This window comes from Pleurodeles waltl, chromosome 3_1, assembly GCF_031143425.1.
Source record: "Pleurodeles waltl isolate 20211129_DDA chromosome 3_1, aPleWal1.hap1.20221129, whole genome shotgun sequence".
Classification (NCBI taxonomy): Eukaryota; Metazoa; Chordata; class Amphibia; order Caudata; family Salamandridae; genus Pleurodeles; species Pleurodeles waltl.
Window position 1 is genome coordinate 1,965,028,762 of NC_090440.1, and position 21,931 is coordinate 1,965,050,692.

General features: G+C 43.6%; 1 protein-coding gene across 2 annotated transcripts in view; it reads left to right on the forward strand.

The window, feature by feature from the left end:
• ITGAE (integrin subunit alpha E) overlaps window positions 1-21,931 on the forward strand; it is an 874,109-nt gene that overhangs the window by 813,080 nt on the left and 39,098 nt on the right. For both annotated transcript variants that reach the window (XM_069226334.1, XM_069226335.1), the window contains exons 25-28: window positions 6,887-6,964; window positions 15,327-15,399; window positions 15,482-15,589; window positions 16,982-17,047. In XM_069226334.1, the coding sequence (XP_069082435.1) occupies window positions 6,887-6,964; window positions 15,327-15,399; window positions 15,482-15,589; window positions 16,982-17,047 (325 nt within the window). The remainder of the gene's footprint in view (window positions 1-6,886; window positions 6,965-15,326; window positions 15,400-15,481; window positions 15,590-16,981; window positions 17,048-21,931) is intronic.

Genomic DNA, 21,931 nt, shown 5'->3' on the forward strand with positions numbered 1-21,931 from the left:
GGTCCTAAATGGGGCACTCTTTTTGCTGCTGCAAACGTAGAGCCAAGACCAAAACTCATAAAATCTGTTTACCAAAATAACGCTGTACTCCTGAAGGCTTCATTTCTTTCTTTTTAATTCTCAAAAGAACATTTCGTTAGCAAGTTACATTTCAACATCCCTCCAGACGCCACTACGCAGTTCGAAATTCGTCTTCCTCAGGTGGTTTCCATCTGTGTGAATGCCGTTTCAGTTGGCCTGCACTTAAGTAACCCCACAGGCATCCTGGAACTTGTAGTCCTTCATATTCAATAACAAGTGAATTTTTGCAAAACAGCATTGTTGCAAATGTCCATGTAATGTCACAGTATCGTTACATTGAAAGTTCGTACATTGCCATCACTCATCTTTTTATACCGATGTTTAACCAACCACAGTTTCAGTCCTGCTGTGCTTGTTTTCAAAGGAATATAACGAACAGCCTCCGAACTCCAAACGGAGCCGCACGGCATTACTGTGCCAAAATGAAAACTTTATGTGGTGCTAAGTGTGATGGAAGTCAGTCGTCCAAAAGATTGTCTTACATAGTCCAGTGCACACGCAAGGGGTCTGTATCCCCTCACTACATTAAACTTTTTCTGCACTTCAACCGGGTGCACCCACTGACTAAAATATTTCAGCAAAACGGTCTTAAATGGGACACTCTTTTTGCTAGTGCAAACGTAGAGCCAATACCAAAACTCATAAAATCTATGGCATCAGGAGCGGCTCGCTGGGCTGGGGCTGGGCGGGGCAGGGGCACAGGGGGCACGGCAAAAAATTATTAAATAATAATCCTTTTTTTTTAGAAACCTACCTCTACTCCCGCACCGCATGCAGCTGCTGCAGGCACAGGCTCCCAGCCTGCCCTGCGCCAATTCTGACGCTGCCCAGCCAAGGCGCTCCCAGGCAGACTGGGAGCCTGTGCAGGCTCTCTCCAGCCCAGCTACCATGTTGCTTGGCTGGAGAGAGCCTACAGCGCATGTGTGTTTGGCCGGCCCGAGATGGCCGGCCAAACACACATGCGCTCTGAGGTGAGTGCACAGAGCACTCCCCTTGGCTCGTCACCCACAATGCCCTGCCCTTTTTACACAGAAAGGATAATAAACAGAGTTTATTATCCTTTCCATGTAAAAGGATTTGCAGCGGTTGCTGCTGGCGGGGAGCAACGCTTCTCCGCCCATACGGAGGAGCTGCACCTGTATATATATAACAGCCAGCGAGGGCAAAAATCTATCTGGATCCCAAAGGATGCAATGAGTCACAAGAAAATGTATTATCCAAGAAAGAAGTGACTCAAACAGATGATCTCACCAAAGAACAAAAATATATGAAACCATCTTGTACTACCTCAGGAAGGCGGAAGCTGAAATGTTGTAGTAGAAATATATTTTCGTTCTTTGTTGAAATCATCTGTTTGAGTCACTTCTTTCTTGGAGAACACATCCACAGTCTTAAAATGAAGACGGGCACTCAAGGGGTACAGGATTCACCAGAATTTATCATCACCAAAGGTGCAAACGGGCTTCGACTTTTTCAATGCTAGTGACATAAGCAAAAAACACTCTTTTTCAAATACCAAATACATCACATGAGAGATCCAAAAACATAGGCAACTGACTTACAGTCCCAGGCATACTAATTCATGATGAAAACTGGTGGCCATCTTACACAACATTGTCCTAGATGCTTGATAATGGTATTATGCATTCAGAATTCATCTTTGCTTTGCATTTTAGGCTATTCACATTATCTTTTTACCACAATAACTGATTCATATAATGGCAGCCTTATGACCAAAGGGTATCATGCATTGAAGCAAATCATACATATATTTTATGTTTTCTGGCAGCTTTCCCTTTCTTCCACGCACACGTGTCTTATAGTTCAGTAGTCCATGTGTTCCCCCATATCTAGACTATAGTTGGCGCAAATTCCTCACCCTGTCACCATCTCTCTCAATCTTGGGTACTTGAGCCAAACAAAAACAACCCAATATACTATGATCACTCTGAAGTTATGACTCAAAATCCATGGCCACCGGATACGTTGGGTCTTTTTTTGGCAATAGCCCCCATGTGTTCCAATATTCTCCTTCTTGCAGGGTGGACCATACTTCCAATGTATCTCCTGTCGCAAGGGCTTATCAAACAGTACACCACAAATTCCGAATTACAATTTAAAAATTTGGTAATTCGCCTTTTCTTCGGTGCCCTGGGGACCTCATACTCTTTTACTCTTTTGCTGCCTACATAGACCTTACAATTAGTACACTGGAAAAACCCACTATCTCTCCCTTCCTTTGCTCCTTCTTTACAAAATAACTGTATACTAGCCGATCCTTGAGTAGTTTCGGCCTTCTTTAGGTAACCGGGGGATGAGGTGAAATTAATCCTCCAATCACACTCTCTGTTTTCAATATCTGGCAATACCTCTTCAAAATTTCAAAGACTTCATAGGAGCTTGGATAGTATCCCGTAATCAATCTAACCTTGTGGCTATTCTCCTCCTTCCTCCCCTTAACCACCTAAAGATTCTCACATTTCTCTGTGTGTGTGTGTATGTATATATATAAAATCAATTAATAAATGGTAAATGGCGGTACATGAGCACCTTCATTCATTTACTATGTCAATGCTCAGATTCAGCACCCACCTCTCTTGAACAAGTGTTACAAAAACGTGTAGACTGTTAAATGTTATAGTGCTTGGGCATTTTGTATGCTTTATTGTAACAGAGTGCAACAATCAACAAAGAGATGAAAGGAAGCTTGCACAAACGTCAGCCACAAGCGATCACTCTGAAGCATTTCAGTGCATCGCTTTTCGCCCACTATGTCACTCTAGAAAGAGACCTACCATATGCAAGAGTCTTATCCCTGCTCCCATTGCAGTGTTTGTTAGACTGGTCTTGCATCTGCCTATCTGTGGATGCGCAGCAAAGGTGTGAAAAACGATTGTGTTTTGGCAGGATGCATGTTTTGCATGTTTTAAGCATGTGTCTTTGTGACAGAGAAACACGTGTAATGGTATAAAATCACTTACCTGATTTATTATTCCCAGGAAACAATGAGTCCACTCATACACTGTAGACTATAAACTGACATAAACCTTTCAGCGATTATTGGCATGTTTGTACGCTAGGAACAATGTACTGTGTATGTACTGTGTTTCTGTTGATTTTTGCCTGCTGGATATGATGCTAATGTTTTTGTCTGAGGAAAGTGCATTTAGGCTTGTCAAACTGAAAACAAATATTGTGTCGGGCAGGGCTTTCTATCTTACTGATTCTTTGCAGTTGGACTCCTAAACCATCTTTGTTACCCACATACTGTACTAGTCCATGTAAATGTGGGTTTCATGAAAGGAGGAATAACTAACCTGTTGAGTTTTCTCATTTTCATGTCCAGCTTTTCCATGACAAATTGCATGCAGTAGTTTTAGTTAAACATAATACATTTTAAACACTTGTTCCTATCCAATCAGCTTACTTTCACCCCTATGCTAATGCAACTGACACCTGATAATTAAAACACTCCTCAGCCTCTGACTGTTATAGATGCAGTAGGTTCATTTTCAGGTTTGTGTCCTCCAATGTCTGAATCATCGACATATGTAATTATTTAAGCAACTGCCTCTCACCTGAATGCATTCTGATTTAAAATTCGGAGGTATTCTATCTCCGTAGTTTTTATTTTGAGCAAGTTAAGTAGGGCGACTATTCAAAACACATATTGAAATGAACCAATTCCCCACTTGTTATTTAACCCAAGCCAGCACACAAGTGTTTTCAACTCACTCTCAGGAAAGTTATATATTTTCAGTTAAATTGTGAGATATTTAATCTAAGTGGGTGAGCCGCACATGGTTCCAAGGAATACGGGCCCAAATTTAAGAAGGCCTAGGGCCACATTATCGTCATTTTTTGATGCTAATGTGACATTAGGCTTGCAAAATTGCTGCGCCATATTTACAAATGCATGTGCCATGCATAATGTATGCAAAGGGGGCATTCCGGTACAAGGAGGCCCACAAACATGGTGCAATGAATTCTACAAGATTTCAGCAGGCAATAAAAGGACACACCCATTGTAATCAATGTGCTTCCTTGCACTTTGCTCTACTAGCGTCAACATTTTTGACGCTAGTGAATCAAAGCACCACAATAGTGCCAAAACGTTTGAGACTATTGTTCTTAATACCGCCAAGGTGCACCGTATTATAAATAAAGGCGCACACATGGTGGCGTTAGGGGGGTGCATGGGGGTGCAAGAAAAGTGGCGCTGCATTGGATGAAGCACCACTTTTCTTAAATTCAGCGCATGGTATTTTTCTTCAGAGTCATGCCATTGTAAGAGTTGTGAAGACAGTTGCATATTCATATATTTTTCATTACTCATAAGCAGCCATTGGCTTCTTTGGTGTAAATAGGACTTCTCTATTATTCAGGGTGTGATGCTTCCATAATTACATCATGGCACTGACAACATTACTTGCACTACTGCCACTGAATACTTTTGACTCTTTCTAATTGTGTAATTTGTTACCAACATTTGATTTCACCTAAATATGTATGTGAAGCCCTCAGCTTCAACCGTTAAATTTACATTCAGGTTTATCGGGTAACCTGCGAAACTGATGAAATTTTATGCCCTGAAGAAGGGACTGCTTTAAAATTAATTATGTTGCGAAAAGTGTTGGAGTAAAATCAGAAAATCTTGACAGATGTTATGCTACAGGAAGTAATTCTCAACAGCTAATTTCTACTAACTGCATTTGCCAGCTATTGTTCAAAACTCTAGTGTTCCTTTACAGTACAGTGTAAAGGCACATGGCACCAAGTAGTGGATAGCTAAAATATACTATCTGAAAGAGTTCACTGCCACAGTTATTACAGAAATATTATTTATGTTTCCTTATTCTGAAGGAACTCTTTTACAATGTGCAACATTTTGGGCAACTGTCCTCCAAACATCTGATAGGGAGGTTGCCGCCATATTGGCTACCACCCCACTGAGCCCATTAAGAGTTTCCCGCTAGGTGAAAAGACGGAAACCTGAGTTTCTGCCCTCTGCCTAGTGGGAAACAGCCTACAGCATTGCCTCCGGCTCGTAATCAAGCCGGCGGCAATGCTGTAGGATGCAGGGTGCACAAGCACCCCTCACACCCACCCCAGGGCTCCCTGCACCTGTTCTCCGCCAGCCTCTTCATGAAATGGCTGGTGGAGAACAAGTTTGTAATCCCCAGGGCATCGCAGCTTGCAGTGCTGCCTTGGGGGATTAGGACCACCACCTACCACCAGAAGAATCCCGGCAGAGTTGGCAGTCCTCCACGGCCCATCCACCCTGGTTGTAATGTGACCACCAGACTCGTAATGGGGGCCTTTGTGTCTAAAGTTCGTAATTTCTCTGTAGCAGATTATATTAATTTTTAGACCTAGGGCCTTACTTAGAGTTTGGTGCATGGGATACTCGATTACAAACGTGACAGATTTCCCATCCACTGCATTACAAGTGCTTTATAGCCTAGGACACTTGTAATTAGGCAGACATAATATCTGCCACATTTTGATGGTGTATGTATCTTCCTTTGGGTTCAACCAAAGCAATGTGCAGATTTCCAGATAGCAATAGTTAGAAGGTAAGTGTGCTCAGTGAGTTAAATGCTTGCCACTGGCATTGTAGTGAAAAGCAAGGCCTGAGTTGGAAAGCTTGTAATGCTAGCTTTCCTCTCTTCTGAAGTTTTTAAGTTGATGACCATTAAACAGGGTAATATTAATATAAGTTATTTATAGTGCTTAGAATTATCTGAAGTGCTGTAAAATGCACTGTATGAAAAACGTGTCTTTATACTACCGAAACGGTATTATGTCTAAACAGCAACACTGCTGGCATGATAGGGAAAATATGCTCTATTTGAGTGAAGGGGGAATATTTTTAGGTTAATAATCTGTAATACTTGGTTGATAGACTCTTCCTGGTGTTCTGTGTTACATTACATTTTATGTCAGTGAACAGTGCTGTAAACTAGACGGATTTCACTTATATGATTCACTTTGGATGCTAAACGTAGCTAATCTAATAAGTGGAAATGCACATTTTAGGGTTTCTGGTGAAAATACAGGATCCTCACTAATCAAAGGAAGGGATAACAAGATACCTATAGGAAGAAGTAATTAGATCTATTTTTAAGGTGTCGGTGTTGATGTGTAAGGTAAATGTTGTTATACTCCACTGTTATTTGTTTATTTGTGATGATAGTGTGTTATCTACACGTTGAATTTATGCCAACTAACACAATTGGTCGTTCACAGTTAAGAATAATCTAGCTGTCTGTATGAATTTAGAGACAGGTCCCCCACATGCAAGAAGGGCTCAACTCCATGAAATGACTTATAGACAGGCCCTTCACATTCAAGAAGGGCCCATCACCAGGAAAAGACTGAGAGACAAGACCCTCACGTGCAACAAGGGCCTAGCCACATGGAATTAGCAAGAGGCAGGCCCTCACATTCCTGAAGAGTCCAGCCTCATGAAATGACTCAGAGACAGGTCTCTCACTTTCAAAAAGGACACAGCTCCATGGTATGAGTCAGAGACAGGTCTCTCACATTCAAGAAGGACCCAGGTCCATGAAATGAGTGGAAGGCAGGTCTCTCACACTCTAGAAGTGTCCAGTTCCATGAAAGCAGTCGGACACAGGTCCCTCGCATACAAAAAGGGTCTAGGTCTGGTAAATGACTCAGAGACAAGTCCCTCACATTCATGAAGCACCTGGCACTCCATAATTGTCCCCAGGCAGCGCTCTATAAGGTAGAACACCAATGTAGACGGAACTGTGACCAGTGTTTCACTGTTTTGTTTTTCTAGTGTCAATGAAGGTGCTATTCCTCTGACCCAAGCGAAGAGGCTTCCTGTCAAACACTCCTTCACAGCCGTCCTCTCTAGGTAAGAAACTTCAAGGTTGACTTTATCCATTCCGCTTCTCCTTCTCTCTGATCCTCTCTTACCTTCTCTACTTTCCCTGCCTTGTACTCTGAATTCCTATCATGGGCTCCCTACTTATCCTCCCTTAGTCTTTGCTGCTTACATTTGGTCCCTTCCTCCCATACTCTCTTTATCATTCGCAGTTTTTCTCTCTGTGCGCACAGCTTTCTCATCCTTCTTTTCTTCTCCATCTCCTTGTCCTACTCCCTTTATCTCTTTTGTTCCTCCTTCTCACCCCCCCTACAATTTGCTCATTTCTTTATACCTTCTTCTCCTTCATCATGTGTTTGTAGCATTCACCTGCTCTCTTACTTCCCCTTTCTTTTTTTCTCATGCTTGGGCCATCAATCACTTCCTTACTCATCACAATTTCTTCTTTTATAAATCACTTCCTTCATCTTCTCCATTCTCTCTTTTGCTACCCTTGCTATTTCCCAACCCTCGTGTTCCCTGTTCTCTTCCCCTTTTTCCCTTCCCCTCCTACACTATATTTCCTATCCTTTTCTCCTCCTATAACTCATGGTTCAGGATGTTTCAAAAGGAAGTTACGCTAATTGTGAAAATATGGAATATTATTTTACACACTGAAACTGTTATGTAAAATGCTCAAACCTACTACTTTTTTTCCGGAAGTTGAAGCCAGTTCGTAAGTTTGCTTGGTATTTTACGTAATGTCAAAAGTGCAAGCTAAAAGTGCCCAACATTTTTTTCGGATTTTTCAAATCAAAACTATTTGGAACATGCTGTCAAGGAAGCTTTTTTAATGTTTCAAATAGTGTAAAAGCATTTTGAGATAAGAAATGGTTGCAAAAGTTAGTAAGTTCAAAGTTTGCATGGAGCTGCACACGTTTTCCTGAGTTCTCTCGGTGGCCACCACTGATCTCCCTGATTTTCCTTATTAAAAGTCCAGAGATGGCGTGAGACCCCCATGTGAGCGGCAGTGCGCCCTGTGGAGTTTTCAAGAGGCTCAGCTGGCCTAAAACAATGATGGCCTCTCAGCTGGTAAAGGTGCATTATATCCTAAAATGCAGTACTTCATTTGTAAAAGGATGAGTGCTGGTGCCCCTCAGAAGCCCTTGGTTGGCACTATTAAATGTTAGAGCGCTGAAAACCAAGGCTATGTTTTCTTGAATCCCCTGCATGCCTCTTTGATGCACTACCAGTCACCCTCTGCCCGTTTATTTCACACTTGCAAGTTCCTGCTTTACTCCTTCGTGTGCTTAGGTTTACCTTTCTTGCTCTGAGTAAAATTCTGATGAGGAAAAATAAGTGGTTATAGCTTAAAATTAGTGCCGGTGTCCTCCCCTGGCAACCAACGGATCAAATAAAGCACTGCGTAAATGGCGGTTGAACCTCAAAGCTCACTACAGGAAGTTAAACTTAGCCCATCGTTCTGCTTAGACATAAGAACGCAACTGGTGGCATGGGACCAGGAAGACGGTAAGAGATGGCCTTCATACCGCTTCAAGCTGTAGCTGGCCAGAACCCACCCGGAGAGCAAGAAGAGTGGAAAGCAGTGCCCCTCCCCGATCCATGGATCCAAATTGGTCTGGGACAGCTAGAAGACACAATTTGAAGATATCTTCTACATCAGACTGGGAAACATAATGAGGCACTCTGCCTCACCTGAGGACTGGGGCTGGTTGTGGCCTGTAGAGATGTCTGCTGGAAGTTGCCTCTGGGAGCTGGGTGGGTAGGAATGGTGAAGTGTGCAGAGAAGGGAATGCAAGGCTGTGGGGAGTGCTGGCCTTACAGGATATTTAGCTAGTCATTCTAAGAGGCTCATACCATGACTGGGAAGTGCTGACTTCCCCTGCAGCATTTTTGTCATCATCTTGGCGGAGGAACCAGCAGAGACTTGTGATCCTTGAACAACAGGACCCAACCCTCAAAAAGGGCAAAGTTGTGAGACCCAGCTGCTGCAGGTGGAGAAATACAGCTGGGAGGCCAATGTCCCCACAGCTGCCTGCATAGAACCTTGCGTAACACTAATGACTCCATATAGACTATAGCTTGGAGGTGTATGCAACAACAGGCATACTCCTGCTGTATCTGGAAATCTAAAGCTGACTCCTTCTCCCTTTCAGTGCCAAATACTCCCTGGCTCTCCTGAACAAAGGTGAAGAGCAGCACTCACTCTGAAACACCTGGGAGAATAAGGGACTATGAGCCAGATGTACGAAGCACACAGCGAATCGGGCCGTTTTAGACGTGGAAAATGCTGTTTGGGATGTACAGACCCATTTTAGCGATTTGGTAATCTATTTATCGAATCGTAAAAAGGGTTTGCGCGTCTCAATTAGGAAGGGGTGTTCCCTTCCTAATTGCGAGTCGCAGTCCTATGTATGATTGTTTTGTGACCACGAATGCGGTCGCAAAACAATCGCAGTTAGCACCAGTTTGACCCCATGGGACTCCTTCCCCTTTGTGAATGGCAGCAAAAATATTTTTTCAGAGCAGGCAGTGGTCCTACGGTCCACTGCCTGTTCTGAAAAAATGAAAAGAAAACTTTTCATTATTTATTTTTGAAATGCATGTCGTTTTCCTTTAAGGAAAACGGTCTGCATTTTAAAAAAAACTGCTTTATTTAAAAGCAGTCACAGACATGGTGGTCTGCTGTCTCCAGCAGGCCACCATCCCTGTGAGGGCGGCCATTCCCAATGCCTACCTACCTCATGAATATTCATTAGGTAGGTCATTTGTGATGCCGTTGGGAATCGCAAACAGTGTCATTGACACTGTTGTACATGACGTTTTGCGACTCGCAAATTGCGAGTTGCTATGACTCGCAATTTGTGAGTCGCAAAACCTGAAGTTCGTACATGTGGCCCTATATCCTTTACCCCAGAGCGGTACGGGCTTCTAGCGTAATGGAGTCCCTGATGATGACAGACAAAGGAGCTGAGCGAAAAATGGGCAGAACAAATTGTAGGAATGTTAGGGCCTCCTCATCCCATCCGCTAGGGCCATATAATAATTTAAGGTGACAGGAGCCTGTAGTCTCCCTTACCCGAGCCTTAAGAGGCCCTGGGGATCCCATCCCTGGAGCCAAATCATTTGTTTTAGGTGAGAGGGTGCGTTTCTCCTCTCCCTGAGCCACTAGTGGCCCCAAAGACCCCATACCCGGGGCCTTTTTTAATTAAGGGAACACATTAATGAGCCATCCTGAGCCAATAGTGACTCCAGAGACCCCATCCCTGCAGCCAAAACATATATGTAAAAGGGGGGGGGGCACACTCCCTCCCTAAGTCTTAATAAGCTCTGGGCAGCCCATCCCCTGAGGCTATAGTTAACTTAAAGGGAGTGGGGGGCAGCCCCCATCCCGAGCCATTGTTGGCCCCAAGGACCCCATCCCCTGGGGCCAAAATCCTTTGAAAAGGATTGCACAGCCTCCGTTCCCTAGCTTTCATAGGCTCAGGGACCCTTCCCCCCTGGACTAAATTCCTTTAAAAAAGGGAGGGAGTGCACTCAGCCTCCCTCCTCAAGCCTTAATAGGCCCTAGTGGACCCCATCCCCAGGGCACCAGATAACTTAAAGGGGAAGTGTGAGAAAGTAGCCTCTTTCTAGCCTTGATACCCCCACTTTTGGCCTGTTTGTGAGTGTATGTCAGGGTGTTTTCACTGTCTCACTGGGATCCTGCTAGCCAGGGCCCAGTGCTCATAGTGAAAACCCTATGTTTTCAGTATGTTTGTTATGTGTCACTGGGACCCTGCTAGTCAGGACCCCAGTGCTCATAAGTTTGTGACCTATAGGTATGTGTTCCATGTGTGATGCCTAACTGTCTCACTGAGGCTCTGTTAACCAGAACCTCAGTGGTTATGCTCTCTCTTTACAAATTGTCACTAACAGGCTAGTGACCAATCTTACCAATTTACATTGGCATACTGGAACACCCTTATAATTCCCTAGTATATGGTACTGAGGTACCCAGGGTTTGGGGTTCCAGGAGATCCCTATGGGCTGCAGCATTTCTTTTGCCACCCATAGGGAGCTCTGACAATTCTTACACAGGCCTGCCACTGCAGCCTGAGTGAAATAACGTCCACGTTATTTCACAGCCATTTTACACTGCACTTAAGTAACTTATAAGTCACCTATAGGTCTAACCTTTACCTGGTAAAGGTTGGGTGCTAAGTTACTTAGGGGGTTATTCTAACTTTCCTAAGTAGCCAAACCCTCTTTTCTGGCTATTTAGGGTCTCTGTCTTTGGGAATTCCTTAGATAACGAATGCAAGAGCTCATCAGAGTTCCTCTGCATCTCTCTCTTCACCTTCTGCCAAGGAATCGACTGCTGACCGCGCTGGAAGCCTGCAAAACTGCAACAAAGTAGCAAAGACGACTACTGCAACTCTGTAACGCTGATCCTGCCGCCTTCTCGACTGCTTTCCTGGTGGTGCATGCTGTGGGGGTAGTCTCCGAAGAAATCTCCCGTGGGCCGACGGAATCGTCCCCCTGCAACCACAGGCACCAAAGAACTGCATCACCGGTACCCTGGGTCTCCTCTCAGCACAACGAGCGAGGTCCCTTGAATCCAGCAACTATGTCCAAGTGACTCCCACAGTCCAGTGACTCTTCAGTCCAAGTTTGGTGGAGGTGAGTCCTTGCCTCCCCACGCCAGACTGCATTGCTGGGAACCGCAACTTTTGCAGCTACTCCGGCCTCTGTGCACTTCCGGCGGAAATCCTTCATGCACAGCCAAGCCTGGGTCCACGGCACTCTAACCTGCATTGCACGACTTTCTAAGTTGTCCTCCGGCGACGTGGGACTCCTTTGTGCGACTTCGGGTGAGCACCATTTCACTCCTCTTTGTAGTGCCTGTTCCGGCACTTCTGCGGGTGCTGCCTGCTTTTGAGAGGGCTCCTTGTCTTGCTGGGCGCCCCCTCTGTCCCCTGATGCAATTGGCGACATCCTGGTCTCTCCTGGGCCACAGCAGCATCCAAAAACCCTAACCAGATGACTTGCAGCTAGCAAGGCTTGTTTGCAGTCTTTCTTCAGGAAAACACTTCTGCACGACTCTCCACAGTGTGGGGCATCCATCCTCCAAAGGAGAAGTCTCTAGCCCTTGTCGTTCTTGCAGAATCTTCAGCTTCTACTGTCCAGTAGCAGCTTCTTTGCACCCACAGCTGGCATTTCCTGGGCATCTGCCCATCTCCGACTTGCTTGTGACTTTTGGACTTGGTCCCCTTGTTCCACAGGTACCCTCGTTTGGAAATCCATCGTGGTTGCATTGCTGATTTGTGTCTTTCCTGCAGAATTCCCCTATCACGACTTCTGTGCTCTTTTGGGAACTTTAGTGCACTTTGCACTCACTTTTCAGGGTCTTGGGGTGGGCTATTTTTCTAACCCTAACTGTTTTCTTACAGTCCCAGCGACCCTCTACAAGGTCACATAGGTTTGGGGTCCATTTGTGGTTCGCATTCCACTTTTGGAGTATATGGTTTGTGTTGCCCCTATCCCTATGTGTCCCCATTGCATCCTATTGTAACTATACATTGTTTGCACTGTTTTCTAATACTATACTGCATATTTTTGGTATTGTGTACTGTGTACATATATCTTGTGTATATTTGCTATCCTCATACTGAGGGTACTCACTGAGATACTTTTGGCATATTGTCATAAAAATAAAGTACCTTTATTTTTAGTATATCTGTGTATTGTGTTTTCTTATGATATTGTGCATATGACACTAGTGGTACTGTAGGAGCTTCACTCGTCTCCTAGTTCAGCCTAAGCTGCTCTGCTAAGCTACCATTATCTATCAGCCTGAGCTGCTAGACACCCTATACACTAATAAGGGATAACTGGGCCTGGTGCAAGGTGTAAGTACCCCTTGGTACTCACTACAAGCCAGTCCAGCCTCCTACAGGAAGGGGCTGACCACCCTCCTCCTTGAGCCTATTGTGGCCCCAGGGAGCCTTTCCCCTAGGGCCTGTGTTATTTGTAGGTGGGTGTCCCGGTGCTTCCCCAGGGGACCCACCAAGCAGCAACTTGGGGGACAGCTGGGGAAGCCCCATTGCCCCCCAGCCGTCACCCCCGATAGTGCAGGATCCAACATTGCTCCCCCTGGTAGGAGCTGGTCTTTCTGCATGCTCCCATCAGGTGTCTGCTCCCACCCAGCAGGAGCATTTCTAAAGCACCCCTCCCCCAAGTGAGAGCATATATTCTTTCCCTGCCCGCACTCCTGAAGGCAGGGAAGTCATGTTCGCTTCCACCCAGCTGGATAGTTGAAGATGCTTCTGCCATGCTGCTACAGGCAGGGAAACTACTGAGTCCCAAGGGTGGGCTCATTGGGGCACAGTAATTGAGCTGGTCCCCGGTGATGGGATCCCTGGGGCCTTAACAGGCTCAGTCGCAGTTCCCCTCCCTCTAAAGTTTAGTTTGGCCCTAGTGGATGGGGTCACGTGCCCCTTCCCTTTTAGTAAAGTAGTGTGCCCCAGGGGATGGGGCCTGGGGTCAGCATTATCTCAGGGACAGGGGTAGATCTATAGAAATATCTATACATTATGTTGGAGTTGCCTGGCTATATTCTCATTGCCTGGCTGTATTCTCACTTCCAGGGTAAAAAAGTTGTACGACTATCAGGAGGTGTGGCAAACCAAAAATCTTAAAGTATATTCATAGAAGTAGCTAAAGATTGAACAGTTTCATTAACAAAGGGCCCTATGTGGCGGAATGCCACAGTTCATATGAGTGTGAAAGTAATTGTATGGGACAAGAGGGAAATACAAGCCATATATACCCTGGATCACTTACTCACACCCAGCTTGATAAGAATATTTGGTAGCATACAGGAAGATTTTAACCTGAGTGGCTATCTAATTTGTAAATAGACACACTTTCCCATTGCTTAAAATGCTAACTTCGAACTCCTCCCCTGGAAAAAGCACTATCCACAATCTTAGGCTACTTATCATGAAGGGGCAGTCAAAGAGGAGTGATGACAGGCCTCCATGAGGTCATAATCGATGATGATTTCTCCAGACTCGAGAAGGCATAATTGGTCTAAACAAGGCAGACTATACTCCAACATGATTACTCAGAGAAGGAATGGTCAGTCCTTCTCGAATCCCACAACTCTGGTTTATAATATGCAAGATGAGAATGTAATTCTTTCAAAATACGTCAAAACTGGTATTGGACACCGGCCTAGCCTACAATGCCAGGCCTAATCAATAACTGCTTTTGTTGGACATTCCTCAAGCTGCTTACAACCCACTACCTATCCTGAGGCCCTGTTATGAATTAGATGCATACTGGTAAAAAACATGGAGTAGATTGCATTGCATGATGAGATCAATCTGCTGATATTCTAGGACGTCCTTGCCATCAGAAGAGACGGTTGTTAATGACATTACCCACAGCACATGTGCACACTTAGACATTGGTGATCTTCAGTTTTTCCAACATGTGGTGAATGGCTAACTGAAATATTTAAGATGGGTTCATATGAAAATATAACTTACAAACTTTAAAGCCAGATGGTGATATTCCTTCGGGTCTATACTTCCTTTCTACAATGAGCAAAGCCATACCTTTTGAAAGTGTTGCCAAATTAGACCACCACTCATTTATGGCAGCATTAACATACTCATAACCAGTGGGCAGGGGGCCCATGGGTGCAGTTATGAATAGTGCAGCAGGTGTAGTTGCACCAAAGCCCGTGAGCTTGAGTAGGCATACTTCACTTTCAGTTAATAGCTTTTTTTTGTTACCAAACCAGGTGTGAAGGGGTACAATTTCCTTAGTTGCATTATGGTGTAATGCACCCTTGCTACCCTTGCTGTACCACTGAAGGAATCCTGAGATCCTTTCCCACCTCAACGAATGTCAACTTGTATCTGAAAGTAGGATACCCCACTGAGTGATAATACAGAAGCAGTATACAAATGGAAGGGCTGAGGATGCTTGGTACATTTCTTTAGGAGTTGGGACTGAGACCTAAAGCACAGTACTAGGTACAGAGAGCACACTGAATACGTAATTTATGACTTTTATAAATGCCCCAGACTATTGTTTGACATACAAGTTAAGAAAGCTGCAAGCCATCCTTTTACTGTTATCAATAGGACTGCCTTAACACCATAACAAGTGTTTTTATTTTCCAAACTTCCTGTATTTCTTTATTCTCCTCTTCCCACTTCCCAATTCTGCACTTTTTTACTGTCCACATGTGTATACTATTTGCTAAATATATGTTACATTTTGTAATCATACTGTGCTGTTTTATTAGGTGATCTTTCTGTCATAAAATCTAAGAAACTGTATTAAGTTTATTGAGAGAATTTTAAGTTAACCATGATCTGCCTCTTCTTGTTTGCAGGCCAAGACCAGTCATTGAGGTGAACATCAGCCAAGCGATGAACAAGAGCCGAGAGATCCAATATGAGTTTAACGTAGGTGCTCTCAAACCGTAGAGACTTCCCGGTCTTTTATGTGAAGGTGAATCTGTCCCCATAAGCTTCTTTTCTCTTGTAGATTAATGGAGAGAACCAGTATGGCGCTCAATTGGAATTAACAATTTGGATTCCTGTTATGATAAAAGGCATCAAAGTCACAGTACTAAAGAAAGTGCAGCCAACTCAGGTACAGATTTCCATTCTGGTGCTGAAACATGATGTTGGCCTATGCATGGCTACATTCCCTGCCTAGGCACTGCTGGGAGTAGGGTTTACTGTTGTGATAAGTATAATACATCAGTATTCAAAATGGACGCCCTTCTACTTTTTTTGCCAATAATAATGGCTGGTAAAATTGTACAGCTTTCATGCAATTCTAAATGATCAACAATGGTTATAGAGAAGGCATCTTGGTGGCTGCCATTATCATGGCAAGTAAAATAGTTATCATGTATATGTTTTCAGGATATGAATATGCATTAACCAACTCTTTTGGTCATCTTATGTCATCCAACCTTAAAGTGTAAATTTAACCTGATTCAAATGCGCTTTAATGGTGATGCATACTAATGTTGGCCCATCTAGTTTTTAAAATGCCTACAGAAACACTCAAGGCCAAATTTACTAACTTTTGGTGCAACGCAAGCCACCAACCAAGGTTGCTTTGTAGCATTGTGTAAAAGGGACCAAGAAAAACAGTGCTGTATCGACTAAGATATGGTGCTATTTTTTGCGTCAAAACCCATGGATGGTTTCATGTGACCGCTCATGCACCACCCCATTGGAAGACCACTTGACGCAAAGTAGAGCAAAGTAGTCCATAGCACAACTTTGCTTTACTTTAAGCGCCTTTCTAACGCAAATCATGATTTACTTTCAAAGTTAAATATCAACACTACACTTTGTGCTGCGTTTGCATCGCTTTTGTCATTTTCCTCCTAATAATCTTTATGTAGGTGCAGCTCTACCTGCAGTTGGTCTGCTGTCTTACCATGGGAAACTTCCATTGTGGATTCCAACAAGAATGCACTGCCACGTCAGTACAGTTGATTGACAAATAAGGATATTAGTGTTATTATTATTATTATTATTAATAATAATAATAATATTATTATTATCATTATTGGTATTATTTCTCATGGATTTTGCCTGTCCAAACCATTACCTGTGTGATGTCTGGTTCTTGTCTGGGGAACTTGGAGTTTAGTTACATGATGGCATTCTCATTCTCATGAGGAGAGTGCCCCGAGATCGCTATCAAAATCAACAATTGGTTGCTAAAATGGAAAAGAAAACTTTTACATAATGTTATGTTATTTTTATTAGTATTGGTAATATTACTGTTATTATTATTATTATTATTATTAGTAGTAGTAGTAGTAGTAGTAGTAGTAGTAGTTGTAGTAGTATCATTTATGGTGGGAATTAGGATGATATTCTTAATATTGTAAAGTATATTTTAATCCCAAACTCCCATGAAGTCCCTTTTCAGCAGTACCTTTGTAAAATCCCTTTACAAGATGTGGGGACAGTCACTGTTAGCCAGACGCTCACATTGTTTTTTCTTTACATGTTCCAGACTTCTACGCAGTGCAACATGACCGATGAAACCATTTCACGTTCAGACAAAAGTAATGATCTATCGGTAAGAGCAGTTTACACGTCATTTTAATGCACAAATCTTACATTGAAGACATGGATGTCAATTCACCGAAATGCCAGGGGTAGCTGAAGTGACATCACACACCCTTTGACCTCCACTTTCACTCAGACACATACTTAGGCATACCCACAAATTCTCACTTAAATGCACTCTCTCATGTAAGCGCACTCTCACCCACAAGCAGGCACACAACATACATTTAAAAGCATTTTTACTTACCCCAGTTGCAATGGAAGGCCATATTCCAGCTAATTGTACACCATTTTTGTTGAACTACTAGTGAATGATATATATTTTATTCACTATTGGGGTAATACAAAAATTGACAGAAAACAAAGCGAGTGGGGCCTCAACTTCCTTCCACTGTATTCCTGGCACTAACTTTGACACCTCTGAGGCCAGGGGTCGCTAAGTCAGTGCCAGGGCTAGCAAAGGGCAAGCCAGGGGTCACATCTGACCCCTAAATGACGTCCATGATTGACGATGGCATTCAAAACGTAAATCAGTTCACAAAAATGAATGTTAGTACACTAAGCATCACAAACTGAGTACGGATCCTTTCCCAAGGCAATATGCTTGACATAAGGACAGCTGTAAGCCTGTGCTAGCACTACACGTCTTACAACATGTCACTGGATGGTGCAGGATCAACACATGTACTAAACATTACCGAACCCCAAAAGCACAGGGCACACAAAATGCCATTATTTATGTTCCGCATTTATTTGTATGGTAAAGTTTCCAAAACATGAGAGATACATAATACCACTTTGTTACAGGATAAAGTAAACCATTGTTTTCATTAGACAGTAAGCTCGTGTTCTTAGATAGGTGGTGGAAACGGCTTCTGGGGTACACCTGGGGTTCAAGACATTGTGGCTGGATCCATTTTAAAGCTGGTGAGCCGAAGCAGGCACAGAATTTGTATGATTTGACTGTCCCTGGATGTACAGGGTCGTATGCCCCAAGCTCACCATCACGCAACAGGCATTTTTATCTTTACTAATAATAAGTCCTTCTGCGAGAGAAATATCAACAAGCGTTTGCAAAGCAACAGGACTCGCATTTCGCCGAGTTGAAGCTATTAGCATTGTAAACTCCTAACCGGACTTTTCTTGCCACATTAAATGGAAGAAAAAAACAGAAGATCGCACACTGCTAAATAGAAACCAAACTGAAAACATGGATCCTCGATGTTTCCAGTAGTTGGTCAGTGTGCTCGAGGAGGGCTAAACACCAGAAAAGGCATAACATATCCATGCCTTTCACAAATGAAAGTAAGCGGATTTCAAAAGGCAAGCCCACAAACCAATGTAAGGGGCTGACGTGACATGGGCGTAGTTAGAAGCCCAATGAGAGATTACATCAGGGGACGGAGCGCTTTGCGCTCACCCCTAAAAAGTATAGAAAACAGCTATATCAGTCCACCTGGCTCCATGTTATTGAAACAAAGTAGATATAAGAACGTTCTTTAAACTCCAGGCACAACTTAGATATCCCTTATATGTGGTTCACTAGGAATAACATTCACTATAAACACATTCCAGAACTAATCAGCGTGTCGAGAAAATGAAAAATAAAAGGTAAGGACTAGGAGGCAGATAAATAGGGAAGTTACAGCTCCTGCCAAAAGCTGTGGCCTGCTGAACCATTTTCACATCTTTCCTGGAGACCATCGGAGGGCTAGCTCAACATGTATGGTATGCTCCCCAGCAAAGTGCTGAACTCTTCTTGAAGTGGAGCACACCCAGGGGCTCATTTACAAGGACCTAACGTCACACTGCGCCGCCAGAGCGTCATTTGTTTGAGGCTCTGGTGGCGCAACGTGCCAGCAAATATTTACAAAGTCACGCAAAGCCATTTGCGTGACTTCTCATGGCCTGGTACATATAGACCCCTTTCACGCATAACACTGCGAGAAAGGGGCATTCCATGGGTGTTGCTTGGGGTGTTTCCACACAACACCCATGGAACCTGAAGGAATCTGATGCATTCCCAGATTATAAGTCTGGGAATGCGTCAGATTCCTATGCTTCCTCAGGGGTGGCGTACGAGTGACGCAAAGGGGAGAAATATTTTTATTGTTCCCTGTTTTTCCTCTTTCTATGTGTGCTGCATTCTGCAGCACACATAGAAAGAGGAAAACACCTATTGTGACTGTTTTTGTGCAGCAAGGCGCCCCTTCCTGCACAAAAACAATTATCCCCACGTTGCAAGCATCCTTGCACCATGGTGCAACGGTGCCTGCATTGGCGCATGCCAGCAATTTGTGCACCAGTGCAGGGGGAAAGGACAGAAATTCACCATATCTTGTAGATACAGCGCATATCTGCCCTTTCCCAGTGCTGCAAGGGTGGCATAGCAAGGCGCTTGCTGCACTGCCTGTGCCACAGGCCTTGTAAATGAGGCCCCAAGTGTATACCCCTTCCTGTGGTGGTAGACTGACAGCTGGTGGCAGTACATTCAGTAGTGCAGAGGTCAGGCTGGGGTTGGCCTTTTAATGTCCCTCTTTAGAGACGCACCCAATGATCGTCTTTGATGATGCAGACCCCAAAACAGGGGATCCTCATTTCCCCCAGTGTATATGTTGTGTTCTAAGGTATAGCAGATCCATGTGCAGAGTGTAGATGTAAGACAGGTGTCATTTTGTAAGGACACAGGGCCGAGATTCAAAATGGCTTCTTCTACTAGAGGGGCAGTGCTTTCGTTTGCGACCCTGTACACGTAGCTGCCCCTGGGGTCTGCCTCAGAGAGACCTTGTTGAGTTATTCTTCTGGGCGAGGTTGGGTTAAAATCTATCCCCAGCCCAGTTCGCTGCCTAGCATCAGCCCTGTAGAGCATTATGGTGAACCCCACATTTTGCTTTTCAGATGTCTTAGTGGAGTCGGTTAATACACACCCAACTGTATATTCTGTTCTATCATGCTCAGCCTCCAATCCTTCAGTACAAAAGCTGTGGCGAAGGCCTGGAAAAACTCCAGAATCCCTTTATTTTATTTAGTTTGTCAATGCATACCTCAGCTAACAGGGTGCATTGGACTTTTAGCTGATGTAGTGCTTTATCACAAAGAAAATACGTATTTTATTTTCGTTGTATGTCCGGCCTGAGGGGATGTGGAACTTGGACTAGGAAACTTTGAAAATATGACGTGGATAATCTATATCGTATTAATGTTTATTTAATCAAGTTGTTGCTCAAACGTTAGTGGTGTCAGAGTTCAAATTAGAAAATTAAATTACCTGAACAGAAGCTAGCTGACCTCAAATGTTTGCACCAAACCTGTAACCACCTACATTGAAGCAGTGTCTTAATGATTGAGTTCCTGCTTTGGAACAAAAATCCTTCCATCTCTAGGCAAAACAAGATCGTTGAGAAACTGCTGGAGAGAGCAACTTGTTGCTTCTGGTGAGAATTGTTTAGTGGTTCAACAAACAGACCCATGAGCATAAATCTAAACTTGACTGGACAAATTGGTTATTTTGAGCTGTGTGCTCGCCCAGGGTTGAAACTAAGGGGTTGGAAACAACGTAGAGTAATTATAAATATTTATTTTAGAGGCAAGACGATTTGTAGGGAGTCGACGTTTTGGAAGGATCAGATTTGCCAAAGGGGATACGTTTTCGGTGGACCTCAGAAGAGTTCGAAGCATGAAACCACAATACCTTATTTGGTGAAAGCCACTGAAAGGTACATTATTAGATATAGTGAGGAGGGCACGGTTCTCAAGTAACTCTCAGTGGAGGGCCAGACTCTCATGGAGACCAATGTATTTCTATGAAAACTCCATAGTAGCCCCACACGTTCTCAGCATAGAATGTCACTAAGGCAAGTCGCCATTCTTGGTCCCTTTGTTTCAATGTTAGGGCAGGCAAAGAAGTGTTACCCCAGCAGTGCCATCTAACCTTAAATGTATCTGGGATCCAAAAGAAGGGCCTACTGCTTTAAACACAATGACGTTTATGGAAGCCTTTGACACCTAACTGCAGACAATGTGTCACTATATTGGTCTTAAATACTTTCAAAAGGCGATTAACATTTGCATTTGTGTGCAGTATGAGAGTGGTTGTGTCACCTGGGAAGCTTCCAGAATTGGCTGCTTCGTTCTGCTGCTATTGAAGAAGGCCTTGCAAAAATAGGCTTGATATGCCAAATCAAACTTTGATATAAAGAAAAATCTGATTTGGTGAAATACCTTTTGCCCATATGAAACATTGTTTTGTTGAGCTAGGTCTCCTCGGGCACAGGTTTCAACTTGGATGAATTTAGTTCTACTCTTTGGGTACACTGCTGGATTATTCAATTTAGAGTCAGATTACAAGTGCCTTTGTGGGGCAGGTGGTATTGAACGCACCCACTAAAATCTGACACCCTGGGTTTGTAATGTTTCAGGAGAAATACATAACACCAATTCCAAGCATTTTACCTTTAACGGGGAACAACATGCGGATTTTAGTGCTAACTTCATCAAAATCTGCATGTCTTTGTAAATGCAAGGACTTTTTCCTGCATTTTATTCCGGGACGTTTGCCATGCTTACATTTAACATTGAGTGTGAACAACATCTGTTTATGTAGGGATAGCAAATAAAACGGCACTTGCAATCAGACCATTGGTGTTATGAGACAACTGTGATCTAGACGATCTTAGCAAACCTGAGAAAATTCTCCAGGGCAGCTCTGACACTAAAGGGAGGGATTCATAAAGCACTCTATGTATCTAACTGATCTGCAGGTATGTAAAAGTGTAACATGTTTGTGATGGCTTAGTTAATGGGATTATGACTCACCGCTAGTGGGACTACAAGAGTCAGGATCTGAAACTTCTTATTAACGTCTGTAGTGTGCTCTGCAGCACTTGGTTCAAGA